Below are 26,252 nucleotides of genomic sequence, written 5' to 3'. Positions count from 1 at the left end.
CTTGTATTTGATTTTGTTCTGTCACAATGCCACCAAGATCTTTGTTAGATGGCTGTCACTCTAGCTGAGTGGACATGCAGGTCTGCTTTCCTTTGCACAAACACAGTAGGTAGGCTTTGGGTTTAGTCAGCCAGCGGTGTTTGTATGAATTGAGGACTGCCCTATCAGTCTCCATGCTGGGTGATAGGACTCCAGAGCGGTAAGTTCTAGGACTGGTTCTTGGTGTACATTTGGACAGCTCATAAATGCAAACAAACATACTACTTTACCAGGTAGGGCATGGAGGAGGCGGAAGTGCCACTCCTGACATATTTGTCATCACTCGTCTAGGATTTTCTTATACATGACAGGCGCCCTCTAGTGAACGGAGGGACTTAAGTTGGCCTCACTATGAAAGAGAGACTAGGGAAATACTATCTGAAATGGTTTTAAGAATTTCACACTGTATTAAACAAGCAGTGATGCTGAGATTTTGTGCATGTGAATGGGAGTGAGGGTGGGGAATCAGCTCTCCATAGAAAGCATCCAGGAATCTCACAATACAGAAGTAGTCATCATTTTCTAGATGAAGTTCAAATTAATCTGAACCTTGTTAGACCATAAAAATACATGAGTAGATCATTGATCACTATCCACTCTTCAAATATAAAGACGTGTCCGGATTTTTTTATATAGCTAATAGCGTCTGGAATCTGACTGATACACAGAAACTTAGGTGGAGACTTGAGAAACCATAATTTCAATCCAAAAAACCTTAATCTGATAAATATATTTGATAAATTACATTTTATTTGGTTAATTTCAAAAAGCAGACATTTAATGAGGACTGTGGTTGCTTGAGCGATACCATAAATCAGTTACTTTTAGTTATCTCTTCTTTCCCTAAAGTGTCTGCCACTTATAGTCCTTTTTATGTTCTGAAAAAATGTTATCATTTTGACATCATCATAAATATTTCTAAATTATTATTTATAGCACTGGGTTGGGTCCTCAAAAAGGAACCCAAAATAATTCCTATCCTTTAGGATGCTTCCAATATAAAATAAAATCAAAGAACATATCATGGTCAATCGGAAAATAAATAAATCAAATAACTATGATAAAAGATAGTATTCAGATGATTTTAACAGTGTCAAAGAGCAGACGCAATCAACACTGCACTCAATGGCCTTTAAATGGAGCATCCTAAACCAGCAATTGGAGAAAAGGTTGCACAAAAGATAGGTGACATTCTTAAATACCAAGTAGGTGAAAGGTTATTGGACTATTTTCAAAGGTCTTGTTCAATGTCAGAAACTATCAAATTATGAACTGTATGTAGTGTAGTTTTGCTACTTTTCAGGGGTAAGATTACCTTGTTGCCTCCCATCACCTTCTTATTATTTTCTAAACAATTAAAAAAACAAAACAAAACTTTTCCCTCTTTCGCCTAGATTGTCTTTTGTCTCCTGTCTTCTTTCAGATTCATCACAACTCTTTCAGGTCTAAGCGGACTTCTCTAACTGCAAGTCCTCTCTCGGCCCTCTCTCTTCTCCTAATGACCTCATTTAATCATTATAACCTCATTTAACAATTATATTGCTTTGATTATTCTCTGCAGTAAAAGGGTCTACCGAACACATGTAAGCATTCATTCAAGTTATTTGTTAACTTGTTAATGATTAGACCCCGAAGTCCACTCTCCATCACTGTAGCTCGGAAGACAAATATCCCTTTACTAATTTAGGAGATAACTTCTGTATCTCCCTTGTCATGGTGACGAGTCTGTGCAGGTGGTGATGAGGGAAACAGAACCCAAGGGAAATCGAAGCGAATGACAAGTAAGGACCAAAGCACGTCGCCTACCTCAGCCTTGCTCACAAAAAGCCCATCCTTTCCTGTGCTGTTTCCTAAGACGCATCCCGGGTGGATGCAAGGTCACCCGTGGGAAGACAGCGTACTTCTCCGCAAGGGCCCGTGGGAAAGGGAGGCGGGGAAGGGGCGCGGGGGGACCCGCGGGGGGAGGTGGCAAGAGGAGACCGGGGCGCCCAGCTCCCCAAATCACGCGGAGGCGGTGAGGACCAGAGGCAAGTGGTGGCCCGCGCCTGCGCCGCCCGGGCTCGCGCTCCCCCGCCCGCCCCGCCGCAGCAGCATCCCTGCGCAACATCCCCGCGCGCGGGCGGGAGGAGGGGCGCGCCGGCCCCTCCGCCCCGCGCGCGGCCACGTGACGCTGCCGAGAAGATTGGAGCGGCGGCGGCGCGCGGCGGCAGACTGGTGCAGCGCGCGGCGCTCACGGCGGGATCGCCTCCTCCTCGTCCACCTCCTCTTCCTCCTTCTCGTCCTCCTCCTCCCGGGAGGCTTGACTGTACCTTCTCCTCCGCCCGGCTCGTCGCGGCCGCTGCATCCCCGCCGCCGCGGTGCCCCGAGGAGGAGGAGGAGGAGAAGACGCAGCTGGGCCGCCGCCGTTAGAGGGGTCCCCGGCTGCCGCTGGCTCGGCCGTCGCCTCGCAGGTCAGCCCTCCCGCGGGGTCTCCGCTTCCTCCTCCCAACGCCGCCAGCGCCCGCTCACCGCCGCGATGGGGCTCCTGGACTCCGAGCCGGGCAGTGTCCTGAACGCGGTGTCCACGGCGCTCAACGACACCGTGGAGTTCTATCGCTGGACCTTGTCCATCACAGGTAAAGCTTCCCATCCTCGCCCGGCCCCGCGGGAGGCACCAGCCCCCGGTCTCGGAGCCCGCGGCCCGGCAGCCCCCCAGCCCCCTGCGGCTGTTGGGATGCTGCGGATCCGAGGAGGAGGTGCCGGGCGCGGGGACCGCCATCGGGCACTGGTTAATCTGATCCGAACGTTAAGGCTTCCCCCTCCCCCCGACGCTTGCCGGGTTTTCCTCTGAGCTTGCACCATCTCTCCCCGGGTTCTCGGATGCAGGAGCTGACATCTCAGATGGAGCCTGTGCTGCTAAGAGCTCGGCGCAGGCCCGCCCCACCCTGTGGTCGCACATCTCTCGAGCTTTGACAGTTCTCGTATGCACCAGGATAGTTTTTAACATTTAGTAATATTCCGTATGCTCAGGGAGGGCAGAGGGTCCAATGGTCGCTGGCTGTCCTTTTGCTTCTTTTGGCCTCCTGGTTGCTTGGACACACCTGCTAATAATTTCTTGTCTAGCTCGTCCATCTAGAATATGATTTGGAATGAAAAGTCAAAAGCTATTGTTCGGCCCCTTGAACCTTGGAGGAGGTTAGTTTCCGAGGCTTTATAAACAGCAAATACATTTGAAGTGATTGTCTGTGATGGCTTTGCGCAGTGCAGTGCAGTCAGGGGGAGGGGGAAGGTTAAAACACCGGGAAAGAAGTAGGGAATCTTTAGGCGCGGGGGCCTCTATAGCAGCACCTAGAGGTTGTCCCAGAAGCCTGCATGTATACAATTGTCTTAAATTGGCAAACTTTTCCCTTTAACTGTCGCAATTTGACAAAGATCGTTAGTTGGTTTAGCTAGGCAGCTTTTCTAAGGGAAAGCGGTTGTGCTGTTGTGTTATTTTTATATTTTACCGTTTATTTGCTTCATTTGCTTCGGTTGCTTTTGGGTTTAAAGCATTTACAAATTTTTGAAATAGAAAATTACGCTAACAGGATTTTAGAAATTATCTTACGATTTACCGTTTTCCAGTCTTTTTGCAGTATTTCCCTGTATCCCAGCAGTGGAGGGGTTAACGTTACATGTTAGGACTCTGCCTCCCTTCCCTAGAAATGGAAATATATTCCTATAGTTTTGGTGTTCGTTGTTAGAGTCGATGGGACAGTATTACAGCATGAATACAGTACAATACATGGGATATATGTTGTGGGAAAAAAACGTGTGCTGAAATTGTTTCTGTGTGAGACAAAGTGATTCTTTGGCATTGATAGGCTGTACCTTCTTTAGCAAAGTGTGTTTTTTTTCAGAAGATCTCAGGGTTGACACTGAAAATAAGCTATTTAATTAGCTGCTGCACTTGAAAATGGTTAAAAAGCAGTTTTTAATGGAGTCGTTCCTTTAACTCTCTCTCCTATGTAGTGTACACTCTCTCCTATGCTGTACGTACAAAAACTGGGAAAGATGTATCCTTCCCTTCATCTCTGTGATTTTGGTTATTTAAACATTGCATCAGGGTTTCCCATTACACAATTACGCAGAGCTGAACATCAGGCAAGCTCCTTAGCAGTTAATTGCACTTTACACACTTCAAAATTCAGACGCTGTCAAGGTCCTCCAGTCTCTATATAGCCAGCCACACCCAGGAGTTCTCATTCCTGTCTGTTTTCCCTTCCTACCTCAGATCTTTCCCACCTCTAGAGTCTCAGAGCAATTGAGAGCAAAGGTATAATATGCCTTTCTGTGATGGTTAATTCCTTCCTAATGATGCTTGTATAAGAAAATCACAAATGAAATGGGAAACTTTGTGCACTTGTCTCATATGAAAGCTTTCCACTAGCCTGTGAAGGACAAATAAAAGAATATAATATTGTGGGCCAAGCCTGAGAAGTGAGAGTAGCCACTAGAACAAAGTGACCTCTCAGTAGCAGGTCGGAGGGAAGGTATTCACCAGTGCTTCGGCTATCCATTTACGAAACCTGAGACTGCTTTCTTGCTTTCTGTAATGAGCTACCTAGTGTAGGTGCATGGTATTTCTTAACCAACTTAGAGGCTTAGTGGGATATAGTCTCTTCTGTCTTGCTGCCATGAAAGGAGGAACATTTCAGACTTAGGCAGGATGAGCTTGAACCCTGTGCTGCCCCATTTCCTTTCACCCTCTCACCACCCCTCCCCCTTCTTCTGTGCTCCCCTCTCTTGGATTCATTCGCACGACTCCAATTCCAAGAGGATCTCCTTACTGCAGTATAATTTCATGAAAATCTGGGTGAAGGAGTTTCAGAGTAGAAAAGCAGCTTATGAGATGAGGCTGAAGAAAAGTTGATGACCCAGATGTTTGGAAGGTGGGGAAGATGAAAGTGGGCAGAGAGAAAGGTGGTCTTGAGAAATAGTGATGAGTATGGTGAAAGGATGCAGATCATTTAGGGAGAGCAAGAAATGAGCGAGGCTCAGGCCCTGGAGTGCCTTCATCCTCACTAGTTGTGTGCTTCTTTGTTTCTGTCTTATCAGTTCATTAAATATTTCTCTCCACTGAAGTTTCTGCCTAAATGTAAAGTTAGTGTAAGGGTTTCTGCCTAACTCTATCTACTTTGGACTGTCATAATGGAGTAGTTACACATTTGTAGGGTACATTTGATGATCCCAAAGATTTTTGCCCTAGGGCAGTTTCTGGGAAAATATCATTTTGTGCTGTTATATCAAATGGTGGTATTTAACAAAACATGTCTAAAGCAATGTATAAAAACTGGGCTTTTCAAAGACACGTATCTAGCAAATACAGAATATGTCCCATAGTGTATGAATACATGAAATGTTACTTTTACTAGGTCATTAACACTTTGTACATTGGAATTGAAACTTTGAAAGAGTTGTACTTTTAGAAAAAGAGCAAAAATAAATTTCCCTTCTATATATTATGTTTTTAGATATTTTGAACAAGTAAGTGAGTCTTGGTTTATAATATATAGGAAAGTATGGACTAATATAGGACTTTTTAATGCGAGTTGGTGGCATGAGAATAGGTACCCTGATGTCGTGTTTTTTCTTCTATTCTTTCACTTTTTGAGTACATTAAAATTATTAGGACTGGGATCCTAGGCTCAAAGTGTATATCTAATTAAGAAAAATTGTATGTAAAATTTGAAAACTGATGGGTCTTAATATCCCCAACTTATAAATACCCTAATTATCTACATTATCCATTGCTTTCATTATTTTAACAGATATTTATGAGTAGCATTTTGTGCAGCTGACATTAACATAGAACTATCCTGAGAAGTTAATAGCCAGCATGCCCACAGTAAGGCCACATGTCTCTTGAGCTACCATGTTTCTTTTTGACCACATGTTTTTAAACAGCCATTGTTCGTGGAGTATGTTTGCTCATGCATGTGTGTTTGGAGAGGGGGGGACATTGTCTCGGCTCTCTGTTCACAAATAGAGCACACTATACTTGGGTGAAAAATGAGTGTCTACTTGGACGTTAAAGTTAGAGCGTGAAAGGCCAGCCTACCTGGCCTTACCCTCACTTTGGAGGGGTAGAAGGGAGGAGAGAATGAGTGGTCCAGGAGGAGGGAGGATTCCTGTGGGATGATGATGAAATTTGGAAGCTAGGCTCGTATAATCTTTCCTTCTTACCTCATCATATGCAGGCACAGTTCTGGGCTCTGGGGAGAGAATGAGGACACTCGGTCACTGCCCCATGAGGTTTACGATGTCTGGGGGGTCACGGCCATTCCACCTTCCTTGGTGTCATGGTCTGAAGGCAGTGTGATCAGAGGCAGAGTCAGGCCTAGCTGGGGCCTAAGGAAGGTCAGGAAATTCCTCCTCTACTCTCCTCGTCTCCAGTTCTACTTGCACCACAGTCTTGGGTCATGAGAGGAATGTTCAGGCTCTGTCTTTAGAGTATTTTAGCTGTTTCACCATGTGAAGTTGATGTGGATACTGTTGGAGAGTATTTGATAGGTCAACTAAGGAAAGGGGTGTCAAAGCTAGAAACCCATAGAAACTGGGAGTGGGTTTAAGGGCCAGTGAGTCAGCCTGGTTTGCTAACACTGGGAGCTTGTGGGAGGGGATGTTTAACTCAGCTCCAACAGACTAGGGTCTGTCCCACGAGTTGCTGGGCCCCAGAGAAGCATGAGTCTTAAACATCGTCTATTATAGTTACATTGGTTTTATTATTTTTAACAGTTAATGTATAGTTTTTTAATCTACATTATTATCTAAATTAGGTGTTTTGTTTGGCCTAGGCTGGAAACTCACCATTTTCTTTTCTTCCTTCCGTCCTTCTTTTCTTTCTTTCTTTTTTCTTTTTTAATCTTTTGGCCATGTCGCACAGCATGTGGGATCTTAGTTCCCCAACCAGGGATCCAACCCACACCCCCTGTAGGGGAAGCATGGCGTCTTAACCACTGGACCGCCAGGGAAGTTCCATCACTTACCATTTTCAATGTTTCATTGAGAAAAGACATTCTAAGTTCTAGGCAGTTAATTAAAGACAAATATGTGGAATGTGTCCATCTTCTAAGGTGGGATCTCCCTTAGGCAGCATTTCATTGAGGTCCTGGTCTTATTCTTCTCTCGTAACCTCCCTGAAGCCTCTATGACGTCCATACCATTTTAGGGGTTTTTTTGGTTTGTTTGGTTCTTGTTGCTTTTTCCTTCATCAGTGGTTTTTGGTGGCAGACTCTTGGACTTTAATATCTGATGCTCTTGTCCATTACCCTGCAGCATGTAGCAAAGCATCCAATCACAGTTGGATTCCAGGAGAAGAAAACAATGCAAAGTCTAAAACTGATGTCAAAACACAGTTTTATACAGTTAGATTCTTTGGCTTAGGGAAACAAGGTTTTAAGAATTACATAAGATAATCATATCAGACAGTGCTTTTGTGGTCTTAAGAGCCACAAAGAAGTTGGTTATCCTTTTAAAATTCAGTGTTTTTTTTTTTTCTTAAGTTGCATGATAATGATATAAGTGAATGAGTTACTATTATTAATGTAAGTATTATTTTAGGCTTATTGAGTCACTATTTCAAATTAGACATATATTAGCACATACAGATCAGAGGTGGAAAACAGAATCTGTCTTTTCGCGTATTAGGTTTTTTTCCCTTTTGCATTATCAGAACATTTTTCCTGTTAAAGTGCTGTTGTTTTATTTTCCCTTAGAATGAGAATGTATTAGAATATATATATTTTTAAAAATCGTATACGTTTTGACTCTTAGAAAAAAGAAGGGAGGAAGAAAATACACGACCTTTCAAAACCCAGTTTCCAGCTCTCCTTTCTAACTTGGTCAGTCAGCACTTCCTTGCCCATAGACCTGCAGCTCTAGCCAACCTGGATAACTCACCCTTGAGCAAAATGTGTGCACGTCCGCCTTGACGTTCCGTATCACACTGCCCTTGCCTTTACTGCCCTTTCCCCCAGCTCCCACCACACATGCCCTTCACCAGACCCAGCTCAGTCTTCTTTCCACACGGAGCCTTTCTTGGCAGTGGTACCTGGAACAGCTCACTGCTCCATCTGACGCCATCGCCCTGAACAACTGCTTGTGTGCATCCTTGTGCCATTCCTTCTGGGATTCTGTTGTCTTGCCCTGTTTTAACCTTCACTATTATTATCTTTTCACTTTGTATTTTTCTCCCCAGCACTAGGAAGTGCCCATACAGTCGTTGATCTGATATGACCCCCTTAATCTAGTATAATTTCAAATAGTGCTATATTCTGGTTGCTAAATACTAATCGGGTTTTGGGCCACACTAAATTACAGAGTTTTAAAACTGATCTTTATCATAAGTTAGTTATAAATTCAGTTGATGTTGACTGCATTTAATGAAAGAATGAAACCATTAAATCACTTAGTAGCATGAAATACTTTCAAGAGCTATAAAATCAGATGTAATTCTTTGTCTCTCTTCATCTTCTCTGCAGAAGCACTGTTTTGTGTGTTGAACCGAGGAGGGTGGCGTGGCGTAGGGAATGGAAAGGACCCTGGACTGGGATTTAGATGACCTAGGCTTTAGTCCCAGATCTGCCACTAATCAGCTGTGAGAGTTTGGAGCCGTCCCTTTGCTTTTCCAACTCAATTTTGTTTTCATCTGTAAATTGGGTTGAATTAGGTAATCTCTAAGGTCTCATCTGGCTCTTAAATTCTGGATATAGATGCAACTTTAAAAAATTCTTTAAATAGGTAAAGCAATTTCAAATAAATGTATATTGATAAGTAATTGAAAAACCTCATTCTGTGCAACAGTTCCAATCTTTTCCCACAAAGCTGTTATTAGTGCTGCCCAAGTAGTGAAAATAACAGATTCATATTTAGTCCTTTTTACTTTCTCTTATCTGCTCCATAGGAAATGGATAAAGGAATATAAAAACAAAGGGATACTGGTATTTAAGCACCTGTTTTGACATGGCACTGTGCTTGTTGCTATAATACTGTACCCATTTAATGATCTAGATATTCCTTGAACAACCCAGAGTTAACTATTTTGTCAAAAATAATAGCAGTAACATGAAAGAATAAGTTTATTATTCTGAAGATGGCTTTTTACGTGGTCTTGGGCAAGTTATTCCTGATTCTTTGGGGTTCATATTTCTACCTTTTTCAATGAGAAGGTTTGAAACTACATGTTCTCTTAAGGCCATATTAATGAATCCTCATAATATCTCCCAAAGCAATGGCTTAGATAATCTAAACTTAATCTTTATATTGTTTTCTATAGAACATGCAAACTTTATCATATATTATTACAAAAGATTTTCAGTTATAGGCACTTTATCTTTGAGCATTTCTAACTTAAATTTGGAAGTATGGCTTAAAATTTTTGTAAAATTGCTACAAATACATAGGTTTTAGCATACAGGGAAAACAAAAGAAATTTAATGGTTTTGGTGTAAGCATGTTAACCAAAATGCTAATTAAAAAATCTTACTTTTGTCATTTATTTTTCTCCATGGAATATTGTCATTCTTAAATACCTCAATATAATATTTTATTTGTGGCCACATTTAATTAGAATATGTCTTGGAATTTGAAAGGCAAGTGCATTAATCCACTGAAGGAAATGGCTACTCAACTGTTAAGTGTGATTGCAGTTGTGCTACTGAACTAGAGTATTTGAAGCAGTAAGTTTCTCTGTTTTCATTTTATTTGTTATCAAATGAAAACTTAGGCACAGGTATTTATTGTTAAAGAATTTCATGTGTTTGCACACTTGTGTTCATAACAGCACTATTCACAATAGCCAAGAGGTGGAAGCAACACAGATTTCCACTGACAGATGAGTGGATAAACAAAATGTGATAAATACATACAGTGGGGTATTATTCAGCCTTAAAAAAGGAAGGAACTCCTGACACAAGCTACAACATGGATGAAACTTGAGGACATTATGATAAGTAAAATAAGCTGATCACAAAGAGATGAATACTGGTGATTCCACTTATATGAGGTCTCTGAAGTAGTCAGATTCATAGAAACAAAGTAGAGGGGTGGTTGCCAGGGCATTGGGGGAGGGGGAGATAGGGAATTGTTTAATGGATACAACGTTTCAGTTTTGCAAGATGAGAAAGATGTGGAGATTGGTTACACAACAGTATGAGTATATGTTAACACCAATGAAGTAATACTAATAAAATGTACACTTAAAAATGGTTGAGATAGTAAAGTTCATGTGTTTTTTGCTACAATTAGAAAAAGAATTTCATATATTGTAAAATTAACATAGCACCTCTAGAAATGATCTTTTTTCAGTGTTAAGTTATTCTTCTATTTTATTTTTTTCAGTTTAATGTAAAATGGCTTTCTTTATAGAGTATGCATAGGCAAATGGCTAGGCAAGCTTGCCTTTGTATTTTGTTTTACAATATTATCAAGATTTTCACAACTCAGGAAATAGGCCTGGCTGGCAGTGATATTTCCATGTGTTTAGAAGTTAAATGACTTGCAGGTGGCAGTGTAGTGGAAGTGGGTCTAAAGAGGTTGTTTCCTCTCTTCGCCCTGTGCTCTCATCTCCCATCACGCTCACCCAGCAGGAGAGCAAAGTCCTCCGACCTCTTATTTTACCTTCTCTTAGACTGCTTTCTTATGGACATAGTATCACAATTTAGAATACTAAATCTGAGCAAACTCATAATACAACCAGAGGTAATCTAAAGAAAAGCATCTGAAATACTTGATGGTACTGTAAGGGCTGTTGTATGAGATTAAACTAAAATGTGATATGTATATAAATCTATATCTATATCTATACTGTATATATGAATATATATCTAAGATATAAAAAGTGGTATTTAGCCTGAGAAGGTGAAGCTGACTTCTGTATTATGGACTAGCCAGGACCATAAAGAAAAATCAAAAAGTATATTCAAAGTGAATTATGAATGTGTTTGCCACATTTCATCATACAGGAACCAGAAACTATTGTTAATTAGTGAAAAAGGAATTAATTTAGGATTGACCATGGATATTCAGCTAATAGAACTGTTAGCAAAAGAAGATTCTGGCCGAAGTTCCCATTAAAACACACATATATGCTCCAGTAGTACCTCAATCTTTTTTTTTTTTTTTTTTTTGCTAAAGGGTAACACCATTTCAGTTTTCTTAAAGCCTTAGGAACGTTTGCAGCACTGAGGGGGATGTTTGGACTTTGAACTCCCAGATTCGCACAGGGAGGATTGTTTTATGACTGCTTTTTTTCTGAGAAGCCCAGCAAAATGTGAAAGTGGGGTGAGAAGGAAACTATCTGCGTTCTGTCTTGGCTTCCAGTACACAAGGTATCATTCTTCCATGTCAAATATATATATATATATATATATTTTTTTTTTTTTCCATTATAGAGGTGTTAAATAATACCTATCTTATAGAAATGCTGTGAACATTAAATAACATAAGGGTGTACAAAATGCATATGACAGCATTTTATAGTCCATAATGATCCTCTGCCAGAATCATTACATCCAACAAATACTGCCTTACTACCCAGTCATCACAGTGAACACGTATTGAATACTTACTGTGTGCCAGGCTCTGTGTCCAGTGCTTTATATGTGCTGTCCCATTTCACCCTCATACTTCTTTGGGCTCAGTGCTGTTACTGTCTCCATGTTCTAAGCAAGTAAACCGACTTCCCAGATCTTATCCATCTAGGACTAACCCTCCCAAATCAAACCTCAGAGTAATCGGTCTTCAGCTCACATCGCACAGTGATGCACTCACCTCATCTGTGTTACTGTCTTTTCTCCTTTGAAGCTTCTGAATCTGTCCCTCTTAACCTGCAGTCTGTGGGAAATTTCATAACTTCTCTCATTTTCTCCCTTCATTGTGTTCTCTGTTCAGGTAACCTTGAAATCAAACTTCTTTTCTTCTCTGCTTTTGAACTCCTCCCTCCGTCCTTTCCGACTCTTGGGCGACTGTTGCTCAGCTGAGTCCCTAACGCTCTACGCTGGCCGCTTGCTTCTGCAGACCCTCAGACCCTACAGCTTACCCTGCTCCCTCCTGTCTGCCCATCACACTCTGACCTTTGGTCTTTTTTCAGCTCAGCCTCTGCCTGGTTTACATCTGAATTCTGCAGAGAGCTGCCCTTTCCTTCCATTTATCCAGGTATTCTTGCAGACTCAAACCAGCAGCCTCTTCCCTGAGTACACAGGGGGTTAAAGCAGACACACGTTCCCCTTGCTCATCACCCTGACTCAGTAGGAAACTCATCCCTCAGTCTCCACCGCTTTCAGAATGTTTCGTTTCTTAGATCGTGACCTGTCCTTTTGTATCCAGTTGTACGAGACCTTTCTTCTCGGTTTCTGCCTTTCTCACCTCACTGATACCCAAGCTCTTCCTTGGCTTGGAGAATATATTAAGCATCACATTGTAGACTAGGACCTAGGAGAGGCCTTACAGTGTTATTTAATTCATCCTTGTCACAGAGATAAGATCTTTCTCAAACTCTTCTTGACAATAGTTATCTACATTCTTCATTAAAAATTTCTTTCAGCAAATGTTTGAAGGCATTGTTGTAAGAACATATCAAGGAACAAGGGCTGTAGCCCTGGCCCTCATGATATTTATAATAAATGGAGGAAGACATTGACTACCTCCTTCAGAAAAAAGACTGCAGTTTCTCTTTGGGGTGCTTTTAGTGTACAGCATGACATGGAATCACTGTGATTCTTGTGTAGTCTGTAGAGGCAAATGGATTTATAACAGTATCACCTGAATATTAGTGATTAGTTGCCAGGTGTAAAAAACATGGAGATGATTTGCAACTGTTGGTTCTAACTTATTAAAGAGGGGTGAGGAGTTATAGAGAATAATGTATAGTACATACTTGTTGATGTCTTGACTATACTCCCAGAGCTACTCAGTATCTCTGGTTGATTGTTGGATTTGTGTTTTTCTTTTGTTTTGGGGAGGTTAAATAGAGGTAGATGTGGTTAGAAGAAAAAGAAGTGGCTGATTTATTCAGGTAGGCTCTAGGAACAAATAAATCAAGCTTATATGACTTGATTATATATTATATAAAGTAGGCCCACACTTCTGAGTAGACTAGAGCAGTTCTTCTTAGACTTTAATGTGTTAATCACCTGGGAATCTAATTAAAATACAGCTCTGGCTTAATAAGTCTGGAGTGAGGCCTGAGATTCTGCATTTCAAGTAAGCTTCCAAGAGATACTTTTCTCCTGGTGCAGGGACCACACTTTAAATAGCAGGAGAATGGAATTTTCTCAATGTTTTTGATAATCTGTTACTATGTACTATGATGGAAAAGGATGAATTTTTAAATATCCTTAAGCTATTGATTTTAAAATTTATTTAAGAGAACCAGACAGTGGCATGGATTTTTATAGAACAATTAGTTATTATTTTTATCCCAACAGGGATTTTGTATTTCTTTTAGAACAATATTGATCCATAACTCTTGCTCATTTTATTGGAATCAAAAGGGAGGTTTAGAAATGCCTTGAATGTCAAGAATGTATTTGTAAAACTGAGTCACTCTGCTGTTTGGCAGCAGAGATTGGCACAACATTGTAAGTCAACTATACTTCAATATAAAATAAATGTCTTGATGCCTGTTCTTACAGTAGCTGTGGCCATAATAACGGTATCTATTTTCTAGATACTTTGTGGCCTTCAGTGCTCTGGGCCTCAGGCATTTGCTGGGTGCAGCAGATGGAGCCTTTGTTTCTGTGGAGTTAATGCATGCAGCCCTTGCCCCGTCTGGTGTGGGACACAGTTAAGCAGACAGTGACAGCTTAGACTACTTGAGGAAGAAAGTTCATTCTGACTGATAGAAATCCTGAGTTCTAGAAAGCTTTAAAAGAAATAAGCCTTTCAGTTAATCTCCAAAATATATAAGCATCTCATGCAGCTCAATATCAAAAAACAAACAACCCAATCCAAAAATGAGTGGAAGACCTAAATAGACATTTCTCCAAAGAAGACATGCAGATGACGTTTAACAAACACATGAAAAGATGCTCAGCATCACTAATCATGAGAGAAATGCAAGTCAGAGCCACAATGAGGACCACCTCACACCGGTCAGAATAGCCATCATCAAAAAATCTAGAAACAATAAATGCTGGAGAGGGTGTGGAGAAAGGAGAACCCTCCTGCACTGTTGGTGGGAATGTAAATTGGTACAGCCACTATGGAGAACAGTGTGGAGATTCCTTAAAAAACTAAAAATAGAACCACCATGTGACCCAGCAATCCCACTACTGGGCATATACCCTGAGAAAACCATAATCCAAAAAGAAACATGTACCACAGTGTTCATTGCAGCACTATTTACAATAGCCAGGACATGGAAACAGCCTAAATGTCTATCGACAGATGAATGGATAAAGAAGACGTGGCAGATATATGCAATGGAATGTTACTCATCCATAAAAAGAAACAAAATGGAGTTATTTGTAGTGAGGTGGCTGGACCTAGAGTCTGTTATGCAGAGTGAAGTAAGTCAGAAAGAGCAAAACAAATACCATATGCTAACGCGTATATATGGAGTCTAGAAAAATGGTACTGATGAACCTAGTGGCAGGGCAAGAATAAAGACGCAGATGTAGAGAATGGACTTGAGGACACGGGATGAAGGGGAGGCTGGGACGTAGTGAGAGAGTAGCATTGACATATATACACTACCAAATGTAAAATAGAAGGCTAGTGGGAAGCTGCTGCATAAAACAGGGAGATCAGCTCGGTGCTTTGTGATGACCTAGAGGGGTGGGATAGGGAGGGTAGGAGGGAGGCTCAAGAGGGAGAGGATATGGGGATATATGTATAAATACAGCTGATTCACTTTGTTGTACAGCAGAAACTTACACAACGCTATAAAGCAATTATACTCCAATAAAGATGTATAAAAAAGAGAAATAAGCCTTTCAAAGAAAGAGGAGACCTATAGAGATTTTTAAAGAAGCGCTTTAATATGCATAGTCATAGTTTGTTGTAAGAATTAATTACAACAAACTATAAGTTGTTTGCATATAAGTCAAAGTTTCTAAAGACCTGGATTACTTCAAAACTCTTGGACTACAAATATCCTATTATTTATTAAAATATGGTTTACATTTTCTTAAAAAGGAGCTTTTTTCTTTAAAAAAAGCTTTTTTCCAAGTAATTAAAAATTTAGAGTTAGACTTGCTGTGTATTTGTTCTCCTGAATAAATTACAAAATGTGCTGTATTCTTAGTATATAAGTTATAAAATGTCTGTCTTTTCACTTTAAACTCTTCTCCTAAGATTAATTACTGATGGTAATTTTTCTTTACTTTGGTTTAATTCTTCTCTTGGGAGAGGGAAGGATTTAGTGGTTTAATTATTGTCAATAATAAAGATGATGCCGTTGTGTATTGAGTTCTTATTCTGTGTCAGACACTATACATACAGTGTCTTATTCTTCCCAGCAACCCATCACCCCTAAGGCCAGAGAGACTAGGTAACTTACTGGGGCTTACTCAGCTGGTAAATGAGGAAGCTGGGGTTGTAAGGCTGCTAGTCTGACTTTAGAGTCCATATTCAGAACCTAGGGAACTCCTCTAGGTCAGGAGGAAAAGGCCTGGAAGACTATGAAGGGCTTGACTCTTAGTGGGAGGGGCTCAGATAATCCCTGACATAGGACACATCTGCCAGATTATCCTTGACAAAGGACATACCTGTGTGGAGGTGCAGGTGCAGAGGGAACGAGGTGCAGTGGAAAGAAGGGCTTTGTGGCATCCACTTGTGCTGGGAACGTCCCCATTTAACCATCACCCACCAGCACTGTGAGATGGTTATTATTTCCTCATGAAAAAGAATAGGAAAGAATAGTTGATTTTCCATTCATAGAGTCTGTTGCCTACCCCATCATTTTGGAAATATCTTACTCTCTTGGTCCTCATTTTATTCTCTCATTCTGTGTGCTGGTTCCCTTGTGACCTGAAATCCTGGTGGGATTCTCACTGTCAGTGACTCCTCTGTATCTGCAGCCCCGGCAGTCATCTGCAGCTCCAGAGCCTACTGGATACCTCCACCTAGGTGTCCCACAAGTGCTTCAGACACACGCTGTTTAAAAATGCATCTGATCATCTCTTTCCAGTTCTGCTCCTCTTCCTTTATGCTCTGTCCCAGATCTGTGACTTTACCATCTGTGCTGCTAGCCAGGCCAGAAATCTGGGAGTAATCTGGGACTTTTCTTTCACTCTCACCTCTCACATCCACATCAGCCACCAAGTCTGTAGATTTTTCTCTTGTGACTTTCATATCTGCCTATCCTCTCCATCACCAGTGCAGCCCCCGAATCCAGGTTTCTCTCATTTCTTGCATTATAGTGGTCTCCGAGGCTTGCTGCCCAGCAGCTTCACCAGGGGAAATCTGAGGTCATAGTGCTGGGCCCCACCCACAGAGATGTTGAATCAGTAGATCTGGGGTGGGGCCTAGGAATCTATATTTTTAACAAGCAGATGATTCTTCTGTGGGCAGCCTAGCAACAGACAGATACTTGACAACCATTGATCCAGCTGGTTTCCCTGCCTTTCCACTTCAGTCCGTCTCCCACTGCCTCCATCATGATCTGCTAAAAGCCAAACGTGATCTCCTCTGTCTAACCAATGAAGTATCTCCCTGTTATCTACAGGATAACTTCCAGCCTCTTCAGCATCACTCGTGAGACTCTCCCAGGTCTGATCTGACCTGTGAATCTCTATTCATTTCCTGTCATCTTTCCTTGAATATATCCTCTACCTCAGACCTGCTTGGTTTACAAAATAAGGGTTTTATCTCTTGATTTTGGGCTCCTTATACATATGGTTCTCTCTGCAAGAAGGCCTTCCGCCCTCCCTGTCTGCTTGGCAAGTCCCTCCTCTTTTCTTTAAGGAACAGTTCAGATGTCAGCTCCAGAAGTTGCCCTCATTGCCTCTCTCCTGTCCTGCCACTGTTCTCAGACTGGCCTCTGACGTTGCTCTCATCATCCTGAAAAGCAATTGATTTTTCATGTCTGTCTCCTCTAACAGAAGATGAGTTCTGAGAGGTCAGGGACCAAATAATCTGTTGCAAATCACCTAGCTCAAAAGGGATGAAGGGTCTGACTTGAAAGGCTGGGTGATTGTAAGATGTAAATCAGGTTAAGAATAAAAAACTGTTGGTGGAGGGTTTGCAAGGGAAGCCCCATTTCAGATGGACCATTTTTTCATCCCATTTTTAAAATAAAGGCATAATTTACACATAATAAAATGAACTCTTTCCAGTGAACAGTTAGTGAGTTCTGACAAATACATACACTTGCGTAACCATTCCATGGCCTTTTAATATAGATAAAATTGTACGATTGCTGACCAAACTAATGTTTGTAAATAAATCAGTCTCGCTCGGTGGGCATGAGCTTTATGAAACAGTCAAAATGTTCTAAATGGGAACTATTTCCTGAGAAAGAATTTAACCCTTAAGGGTCTGGAAGATTAAGGTAATGTCTTAGTAATTTGTATTATTGAAGTAAAGTTTCTTGCTCCTAAACTTGATATGCTCTAATATTTAACTTCAGGTTTGCGTAAATTTAATTTAAAACTCAGAGAGGGAACTCATTTACCAGAGGAGATGGCTTTTCTATTTATAGAAAGAGAGACCTCATGGTTAGAAATTTTCTGAATTTAGGTGTAATTTATTTCCCTAAAGCTCTTCTTATTAGTTCTCTGGAAATAAAGAATAAATCTGATGTCTTTTTAGGTCTTTCAGTATTTGATGAGGCCTCCTTTTTTCCAGGCTAGACATCCTTGGTCCTTCCCCAGCATCTAGTGTCATGTCTTCCAAAGCATCACGATCCTAGACAAGGTCTGCCAGATGCAGCACCTGAGAAAGTGTGAGCCTTGGTTTGTTTATCACTTGTCCTTCTTTCTGCTAAGGGGACTTTCGTAGGTCTCTCTTGTTTTCTTTCCCTTGAATTTTTCTCTTTTTTTTCTTTCCCTTGATAGTCACAATTCTGTTTGAAAATTTTCTTTATACCTATAATTTAGGAAGGAATTGATGGGAACAGTCCTCCCTTAAAATGAGTGGGTGTGGTGACTGAGTGGTCCTGGAAGAGCTGCTGGGTCACAGGAGGCTCTTACTCCACCTTCCCCAGAAAGTCTCTTGGCCTCTCTGAATCTCATTTTTAAGATACAGGGATCATTTCTAAATGTAAAAGTCTACACGTCTAATTTAGATCAAGGCTTACATGCAACATAAAAGCCTTAAAATTGTTAATAAATAGGCTCAAAAATAAAAACAAAATCATCAAGATATAAAGGCATAGACATGTTAATAAACATATTAATAGAAAATATAGAAAGAAGACAATTTGGCAAACAAATCAACTAGAGTCCAATTTATATTTCTGCCATGTTCACCTCCCGCTCCATCCCCCCCAAAAAAAAGCTTTTCACAGAGAGAATTCGCAGGTGCGTTACCTAAAACCCATTCGAGTCTTGGTATTCCTTGATGACAGCATTTGACTTCAGTGGTGGCAGGAGGGATAGGGTTTCAAAAGAATTTTTCTCTTTTTTTTTTCATAATAAATTCCTGGTATGGAATCCCACCCATAACTGTGTAGGATTAGGATATTACGGTGTACCAGAAATGTATCTTCTTTTACTCTAATATGCATAACCTACATTTGGATTCAGTGTAACTCGAGTAGAGGATTTAATTTACCTTCCAAAGGTTGTTAAAAAAAAAAAAAACACCAAACTCAGAAGAAGAGGTCAGACTGACAGTTAGCAGAGGCGGAGGGTGGGGGGATGGGGCATTGGAGGAAGGAGGTCAGAAGGTACAGACTCCTGGTTGTGAGATAAGTAAGCACCAGCGATTCAGTGTGCAACGTGAGAACTGTAGCTAACACCACTGTGTGATACATAGGAAGGTTGTTGAGGGAGTAATTCTAAGAGTTCTCATCACAAGGAGAAAAATGTTTTCCTTTTTTCTTTTCTTTTTATTTTATCTGTGTGAAGATGGATGTTAGCTGAACCTATTGCGGTGATCATTTCATAATCTATGTAAATCAAACCATCATGCTAGATGCCTTAAACTTATATAGTGATGTATGTCAATTATTTCTCAATAAAACCGGAGAAAAGCAAAAAAAAAAAAAAAGTAAGCAAGTGCACACATCTTCTTTAGAAGAAAGGCAACATATAAAAAATGTTATTTAAACATTTGTGTTAATGAAAAGCGGGATAATTCATTATTATATAAAGTAGTTCATTATTTATATAAAATTGGTAAAGCTTCAGTACTCGTGCTTTTTCTTTACTGCTCTAATCCGCCATCACTTGTTTCTGGTTCAAGGCTTGGGGGACCGTTTAGTAATGGTAAATTCTTGTATCATCGTTTGATACAATTGTGACCTACAGAGTCCTTCTTTTTAGTGGAAAAGGGAACATATGAAGGAAGTGTGGGCTGTCTTGTCAGATAGAAATATTAATGCCCACAAATTCAAAAAGACACAAATAACTGCAAAGACGTGGAGAAATTTCATGCAGACGTTACCGCAGACTGTACATTGCTATTATGCCATGATTCAGGTTGTTGGCAATGACTACAACGTCTGTGATAACTGTTGGAGGTGGAACTTTTGAGAGCTCTCTGACCTTGCGAACTGGAGGGCTAATCTGAGATGGATATGGTGTGGAATGGGGTCTCTTATAGGCTGGACACAGGGCTCTGGTAAGTGGTTGCCGCGTGAAGGCGTGCCTTGCATTGTTGGGCGTTGTGTTCCTCCCTGGAGAAAGCAATGCGGTGAAGACGTTGAGCCCCGTGGAGCACACATGCACTCACTCAGTCCTGGCGTGACATGTTGTTGACTGGCTTCAGGTTAAAGCTGTGGGCCGATGTGGAGGAGATCGGGAAGAGCTCTGGAAAAGGGTTGCTGGACTCTCGAGAAACCTCGACTATCAATAATGTACTGTTGGGTTTCACCGAAGGGATAGACAGTAAAGGACTAATGAGAAAAAAATGATCTACTCCTCATTTGTTCATCAAATAAATGTTCAGGCGCCTCGACAGGCCTGTTAGTACAAGAATGGGATGCTCAGCCCCTGCCCTGTGGGAGATGGCAGCTTAAGGAAGGTCACAGGACCATGTGATGTGCTGTAAGGGAACACACATGCAGGGACTTTGGCTGTGAGAAGTGGGTCCCCTGGGCAGCAAAAACTGCCTGTTTTCTTGATCCAGTTTTCCTCACCTTCAGTTCCATTCTTCCTCCCAATTGTTATTGTAAAAAGTAACACTTTTCAGAAGTTAAAAAAAAAAAAAAATCCCAAGGGATCCCCTAGTGTTCTGATACTCAAGGACGGTCTATGGAATATTGACATTATATCAGTTGGAACTTTCTAGAAAATGCAGAATCTGCTTGTAAATGGGCTGTACCCCGAGCTGCTGAGTCAGAACCTGCATTGTATCTATGCCTCCAGGTGATTCTTTTTCTCCTTAAAGTTGAAGAAACACTAATCTAGTTCCCCTTCTCTCCATCAGGGGATGAGGACCGATTGTGCCTTCAAGGTCCTACCGACAGCCACAGAGCAGGCATTGAAACTCAGCCCGACTATTTACTGATGGAGTCTCTTGTGCCTTCTCAGATATGTCTGTTACTCCTCATCTACTCCCCTCCATCTCTGTACCCTTCCGTTGGTCTCTGTCAGTATTTCATCTTGTGAGGCCTTCAGCTTCTTACTCGTGTCTCTTTAGATATCTCTGTTGAGTGAGTTACACTGTGCATCTACAAGAATGAGCATATTTACTTATTCTTGATTTAGGGGAAAGTTTGGACCTATTTCCCTAATTTTTTCCTGCTCGCTGCTCAGAACTGCCTTTAAAGTCAATAGGAATTTTCTGTAAGAGTAAGAAATAATCTGTGATGTTAGAAATTAGAACCTCCTTACAGATGAATTTATCTTCCTTTCTTTGTTACATAGATTATCTCATAACAGAGTCCTTTTGCTCTTTGTATCAGTCTCACTTGAAAATCATCATCTGCCCTCTAGTTTGTGGATGGAGGTGGGACACCCCGGCAGCTCCTTTGCTAGTGACCTGAAGTAGAGCCAAGCTTTAGGATTTAGGGGGTTTGTATTAGAATTTTTTTCTATAACATAGGAAAATAAAGATCGAAGTAGATAAACACCCCATGTTTTAAGGGGCCTTTTGACATAGAAAGAGATGTTCGCAGAAGGATGATATGATGACATTAAAGAAAAGTGAACAATCACTGTTAAGACCATAGCAACACAGTGCCTTCAATAAAAGTCAGCCCCTCATCTTTTAACTCACTCCCTCCTTGTAAGAGGATTACTGTCTCTCCTGTCTTTTAAGTATTTTAGTTTATTTAAAATTCTGGAATATATTTTGATTTGCATGATAGAACCATGATTTCCATGAGTAGATAGATAGTAGGTCTCCTCTGTAAACTATAAAGTAAAATCAGCTTTTCTGCTTTGTTGTTATTGTTGTTCTCGTATGTGGTTTTTTTTGTTTTTTTTTTTCACGCCACTATCCCACCCTTCTAACAACTCTTATTTTATAGAAACCATAGTTATTATGTCACTTCTCAGTTTTGGAAGCTATGTGATTAAATATTTTGTACTTGTGTTTCATGTCTTGTATATTATTTTCTGTTGACAGCATATAGAAACAGACTCATTTATTTTTAGGTAAAGTATTTTGAAAGGTAATTAACGTATCCAGAGCGATTTTGCATACAGAGTTTTAGTAACACTGACAGTTTAAATAGGTGGACATCGTGTTGAGCAATTAAGTTAAATTCATTTAGGCTAGGTTTTTAGGAACTGGCTGAAAGAAATTTTTTACTATTAAAAATGTATTATTTTCCTCAAAATAGAACATGGAAATGTTCTACATTACCAAGAGCAAACTTAACATTAGATTCACAACGTTTAAAATGCTGTTTAGCTTTTAGAAATATAAAAATTAACTTCAGTGTCTTTGTATAATGTAAATTTTGGTCAACCTCCTATTTCATTAGCATGCTTCTCTTAGAAATGTTTTATTGGTGACAAAACTCTCTTGTAAATTTGATGCACGGTTGCCTATTTGAATTTAAAGACAGTTGATTCATTTTAAATGAAATAATATGTTACATTTTGAAAAGCACTTCAGTTGGTTATATTCATGGGAAAAAAGATAGACTCATGTTCTCAAGGAAAAAGAAAAATGTCTTGAATGTGGTGGTTGCTGTTTAAATAAATTATAGAACTGTAATATCTCTAACAATCCTCAGTTTAGTACAGATATAACTGTACTCTTGTCTTCTGTCTCCAGAAATACTCCAGGGAATGGCTTCCATGCTCCAGACCTCTTCAGTTTACTAAGTTTTTCCTGCTCTCAGCATAGGAGGGAGCAGCTTCCAAACTGTGCTGATAAATTTCAGATGTTTACTGTGAAAGTCAAGTTTCTCCTTAAAGTATTTATTTTCTGTGAAGCCTTTGACTAACTTTTCATCCCGAGCCTGTTCTGTATTTTCAGTGAGCTTTGTTTCTTCTCTTTGTTCTTGAGGTTCTCTGCAAAACATATTCTCGAGGTTCTCTGCAAAACATATAACGTGTGCTTTATGTAATGAAACTTTGTTTTCAAAACCTACTTCCAGGATTTGGTCTTGTTTCTTTGGTTTTTATGTTGTGTATTTTTGTTGCACCTCTAAAGATCTGTATTTGGTCCAATTAGGAAGACTAATTGGAAAAGTTATACTTCTTAAGCTCATTTTGTAAAAGATTTATTGTATAAGGAATTTTATGTTCTCTCTGTAGATAAGCGTGTCGAAAATTGGCCTCTGATGCAGTCTCCACTGCCTACACTTTGTATAAGTACCCTTTACCTCCTGTTCGTGTGGCTGGGTCCAAAATGGATGCAGGACCGAGAACCCTTCCAGATGCGTTTAGTGCTTATTATATATAATTTCGGAATGGTTTTGCTTAACTTTTTTATCTTCATAGAGGTAGGTTTATTTAAGTTCACTTTACAGTTCCCCAGGTCTAGTGAAAGTTAAAACACAAGAATGTATAAAACTAGCATTGTAATGTTGTGCCCTCAGATAACTGATAGCTACTTTAAGAGTAAACTTTATGTTACTTTTTGGATAACAAAAATATGAAACATACATAACGTGTAAGACAGTTGTTTAAAATGGAATTTTGAAGCAGACAGACTCTGACATTGGAAGTTATTTAACTTTTTTGAAACTCATTTTCCCCATCTGTAAAATGGGCATAATACCTACCTTCTAGGGTATCAGAGATAAGTGGGATAATCTTTTCATAGTGTTTGAAATAGTGAATAGTTGTAGCTATTTATTTATAATTCTTATTCAGCAGTTTCAGGTTTGGTAATTGATGAAAATAGGCAAATGTGAAATACCAATTGCAAGTTTAATGTCAGTGTATTTTAGTTGTTGCAACTAATCATTGTATACTTTTCTGGGCACCAACAAATCCTCCATGGCACTTTGAAAGGAAATCCTAAAAGCTAGGTTGACACAGCCATTTTTTAAGTTGTAAGAGTAAAAGGAATTTGTTTTCCAAGAGACTCATTAAAGTTCTGTATGAACCCACAGAACTGAACTGGTGATGCTAGGAAAATGAACAGTATGCTCCTTTTAAAAAACCTTTCTTTCATCGACAACTTAGCCTACAGAAGCTCAACTTCATAAAAAACTTTAATTTATTTGGATACTTTACCTAATTTGTTAGATGCAAACCATTCTCGTTTAAGACCAGAAATCCGTGCAACTGTTGTGGCATGGTTATTCACAATTTCTCTTAATATTATGAGGTAGATAGAGTCTCTGTCTCAGTCCAAATGTGGCATGCCATTTTAAATGTAGATTTCAATTTTAAAATAAATTGACAGATGGTAAATTTTAGAAATTCCAACGTATTACATGTTTAATGCATTTGAAATTTTAATACATATTTCTTTTAAAAATGCTTTGGAAGTTTGCATATTGTATGTAGTACTTTTAAATGCTGTATCTACTAAAACTTACTCCAAATATTGTTCTCTTTTTCCAGTTATTCATGGGATCATATAATGCAGGGTATAGCTATATTTGCCAGAGTGTGGATTATTCGGATAACGTTCATGAAGTCAGGGTAAGCACATTAAAAATACTGCTAATCAGTAGAAATTGGTTTAATTTTGTGGACCCTAGTCTGTGAAAAACATGCTTTAATATAGTAGTAAAAATGTACTGAACATTTGAGTCAGTAAAGCTATGCTTTCCTTTAAAAGTATATAATTGAAAATCTGTTTTCATCCCTCAGTATCTCCTCTCATTTGGTGATGTGAGAGTGAATATGTGTTGGATGACTAAAATTCAGTATCCCCCCCCCAAAAAAAAGAAGTTCCATGTTTAGTATAAAAATGGTATTTTAGATTTTTGGTTTTTTTGGTCAAGAATAGAAACTCTTAAAGAAAGTCAAATTCATTTGTTAAGAAAGTCTGAGGAAATTAAATGTCTTATAAACTATGGGATGTTTTGTAAATTAAGCATAGCACAGCTTGTATAGGTATAAACTCAGTTTTTATTATATTTGCAGAAAAACAGACTAGTATTATAATGTTATCATATTTTACTTTGCCTTCACCTACATCAGTAAAATTACCATTTTACTCAAGTGAAGGAGCAATAAATTATCTGATTTTAACTATTTATTGAAGTCCTCTGTGTACTATGGTTCATCTAAAACATTACATAATACATAAAACATATTTACATAGCATATATAACATGTTACATATGTGTGTGTGTTTTATGTTACATGTAATATATGTAGTCATAATATAATACATAGTAGCTGCCTATGGGAAAAAAAATAGCTCTTTAGCGTTTGGGTTGGACAATATAAATACCAGTATTCATCAAGACCCAAGACCAAGCTGTTTTAATGTACTTATCATTGTATGAATGATTCATTCATACCCATTGGAAGACTTAATGCGTGGATGAAAAATCACCCCTTTTGGTTGTCATGTTGGTTTTATTCATTCAACAGATGTGAATGGAACATCTGCTATATGCAGATAGTATGAGGGGCCCTGGGGACCCGGGTGGAAAGGCAGACAGGATCCCTGCCTTTGTGGAGCTGACATGCTAGTGAAGGTGGGAGAGGCAGTCATGTAAACAAATGATTAACGAGAAGCTAAGACCCGTGATGTGACTGAGAGAGAATGAGGGCAGCCCCTTTATTTAGATTTGTTGGCTACCATACCCATCTTGCTAGAGAACCTTCTCCCTGGGTGGGGCAGTGGAGTGCTGACTCTGATCTTGCTTGGGTCAGGGGAGGGAAAAGGAAAAGTGTTGGACTTGCTTTCTTTGAGGAGGATGCTTAGATAAACCCCTTGGGTGAAACAACATACTGCTGTTTGGGGGATAAAGTTTTTAAAATGCCACTCTGGTCATTGTGAGCCTAGCCTCCTGGCATGCATGAGCGGTCAGTTCTTTAAACATTTAGCTATTGTGAGAACTGAAATGGAGGAGGAGAAAGAGCCAGAATGTCAACAGATTGCATTTGAAACTTTCCTCCCTCTCTCTTCCTCTTTAATATGAGATGTGGCAGAATAAGTGTTTTACCCTGAGACTCATTTTTGTATTCATTGTTATGTAGCCAAGAAGTATCTCTTCACTCTGATGCAGCTATTCAGTTTACAAACTAAAGAGGATTATTTATTACTACTTATGAGTTGTGGCTAATTTAGAGGCCTAGATTGGGGGAAAAATAAGACATTACCTCTTCCCTTCTAGATAAAGTTTACTGCACCAAAATGTTATAACATAATAGTGGGATATAGCATATTAAATATAGTGTTGCTGTGAGAAGTTACCTATTTCAAGCCTGTTTTCAACTGTATCATTTTCAACAATATTTTTACTCCAGCATATTCAGTAAATAACTCTCAATTAGTAAATAGAACACAATATTTTTTCTTGGGCCTTTCTCTTTCTTCCTTGCCTACACTTTAAAATTGTAATTTTGTTTTTCAATAGCAAAAAACCAAACCCAAACAAATGACATCCAATAGGTGCAGGTATATAAAATGAGGAAGGTCTGTATCAGCTCTGAAACACCTAAGCCTGGTTGTGAGTGAATCTTCCAAACCCCGACACACAAAGGTTTATGAACAGA

General features: G+C 39.7%; 1 protein-coding gene across 1 annotated transcript in view; it reads left to right on the top strand.

The window, feature by feature from the left end:
- The first annotated feature begins 2,227 nt into the window (after nt 1-2,227).
- ELOVL4 (ELOVL fatty acid elongase 4) overlaps nt 2,228-26,252 on the top strand; it is a 31,691-nt gene continuing 7,666 nt past the window's right edge. The window contains exons 1-3 of the mRNA XM_057738676.1: nt 2,228-2,654; nt 22,878-23,065; nt 24,138-24,218. Of these exons, the coding sequence (XP_057594659.1) occupies nt 2,555-2,654; nt 22,878-23,065; nt 24,138-24,218 (369 nt within the window). The 5' untranslated portion in view covers nt 2,228-2,554. The remainder of the gene's footprint in view (nt 2,655-22,877; nt 23,066-24,137; nt 24,219-26,252) is intronic.

This window comes from Hippopotamus amphibius, chromosome 6 (assembly GCF_030028045.1).
Source record: "Hippopotamus amphibius kiboko isolate mHipAmp2 chromosome 6, mHipAmp2.hap2, whole genome shotgun sequence".
Lineage (NCBI taxonomy): Eukaryota > Metazoa > Chordata > Mammalia > Artiodactyla > Hippopotamidae > Hippopotamus > Hippopotamus amphibius.
This window is presented reverse-complemented; position numbering and strand designations above follow the sequence as displayed.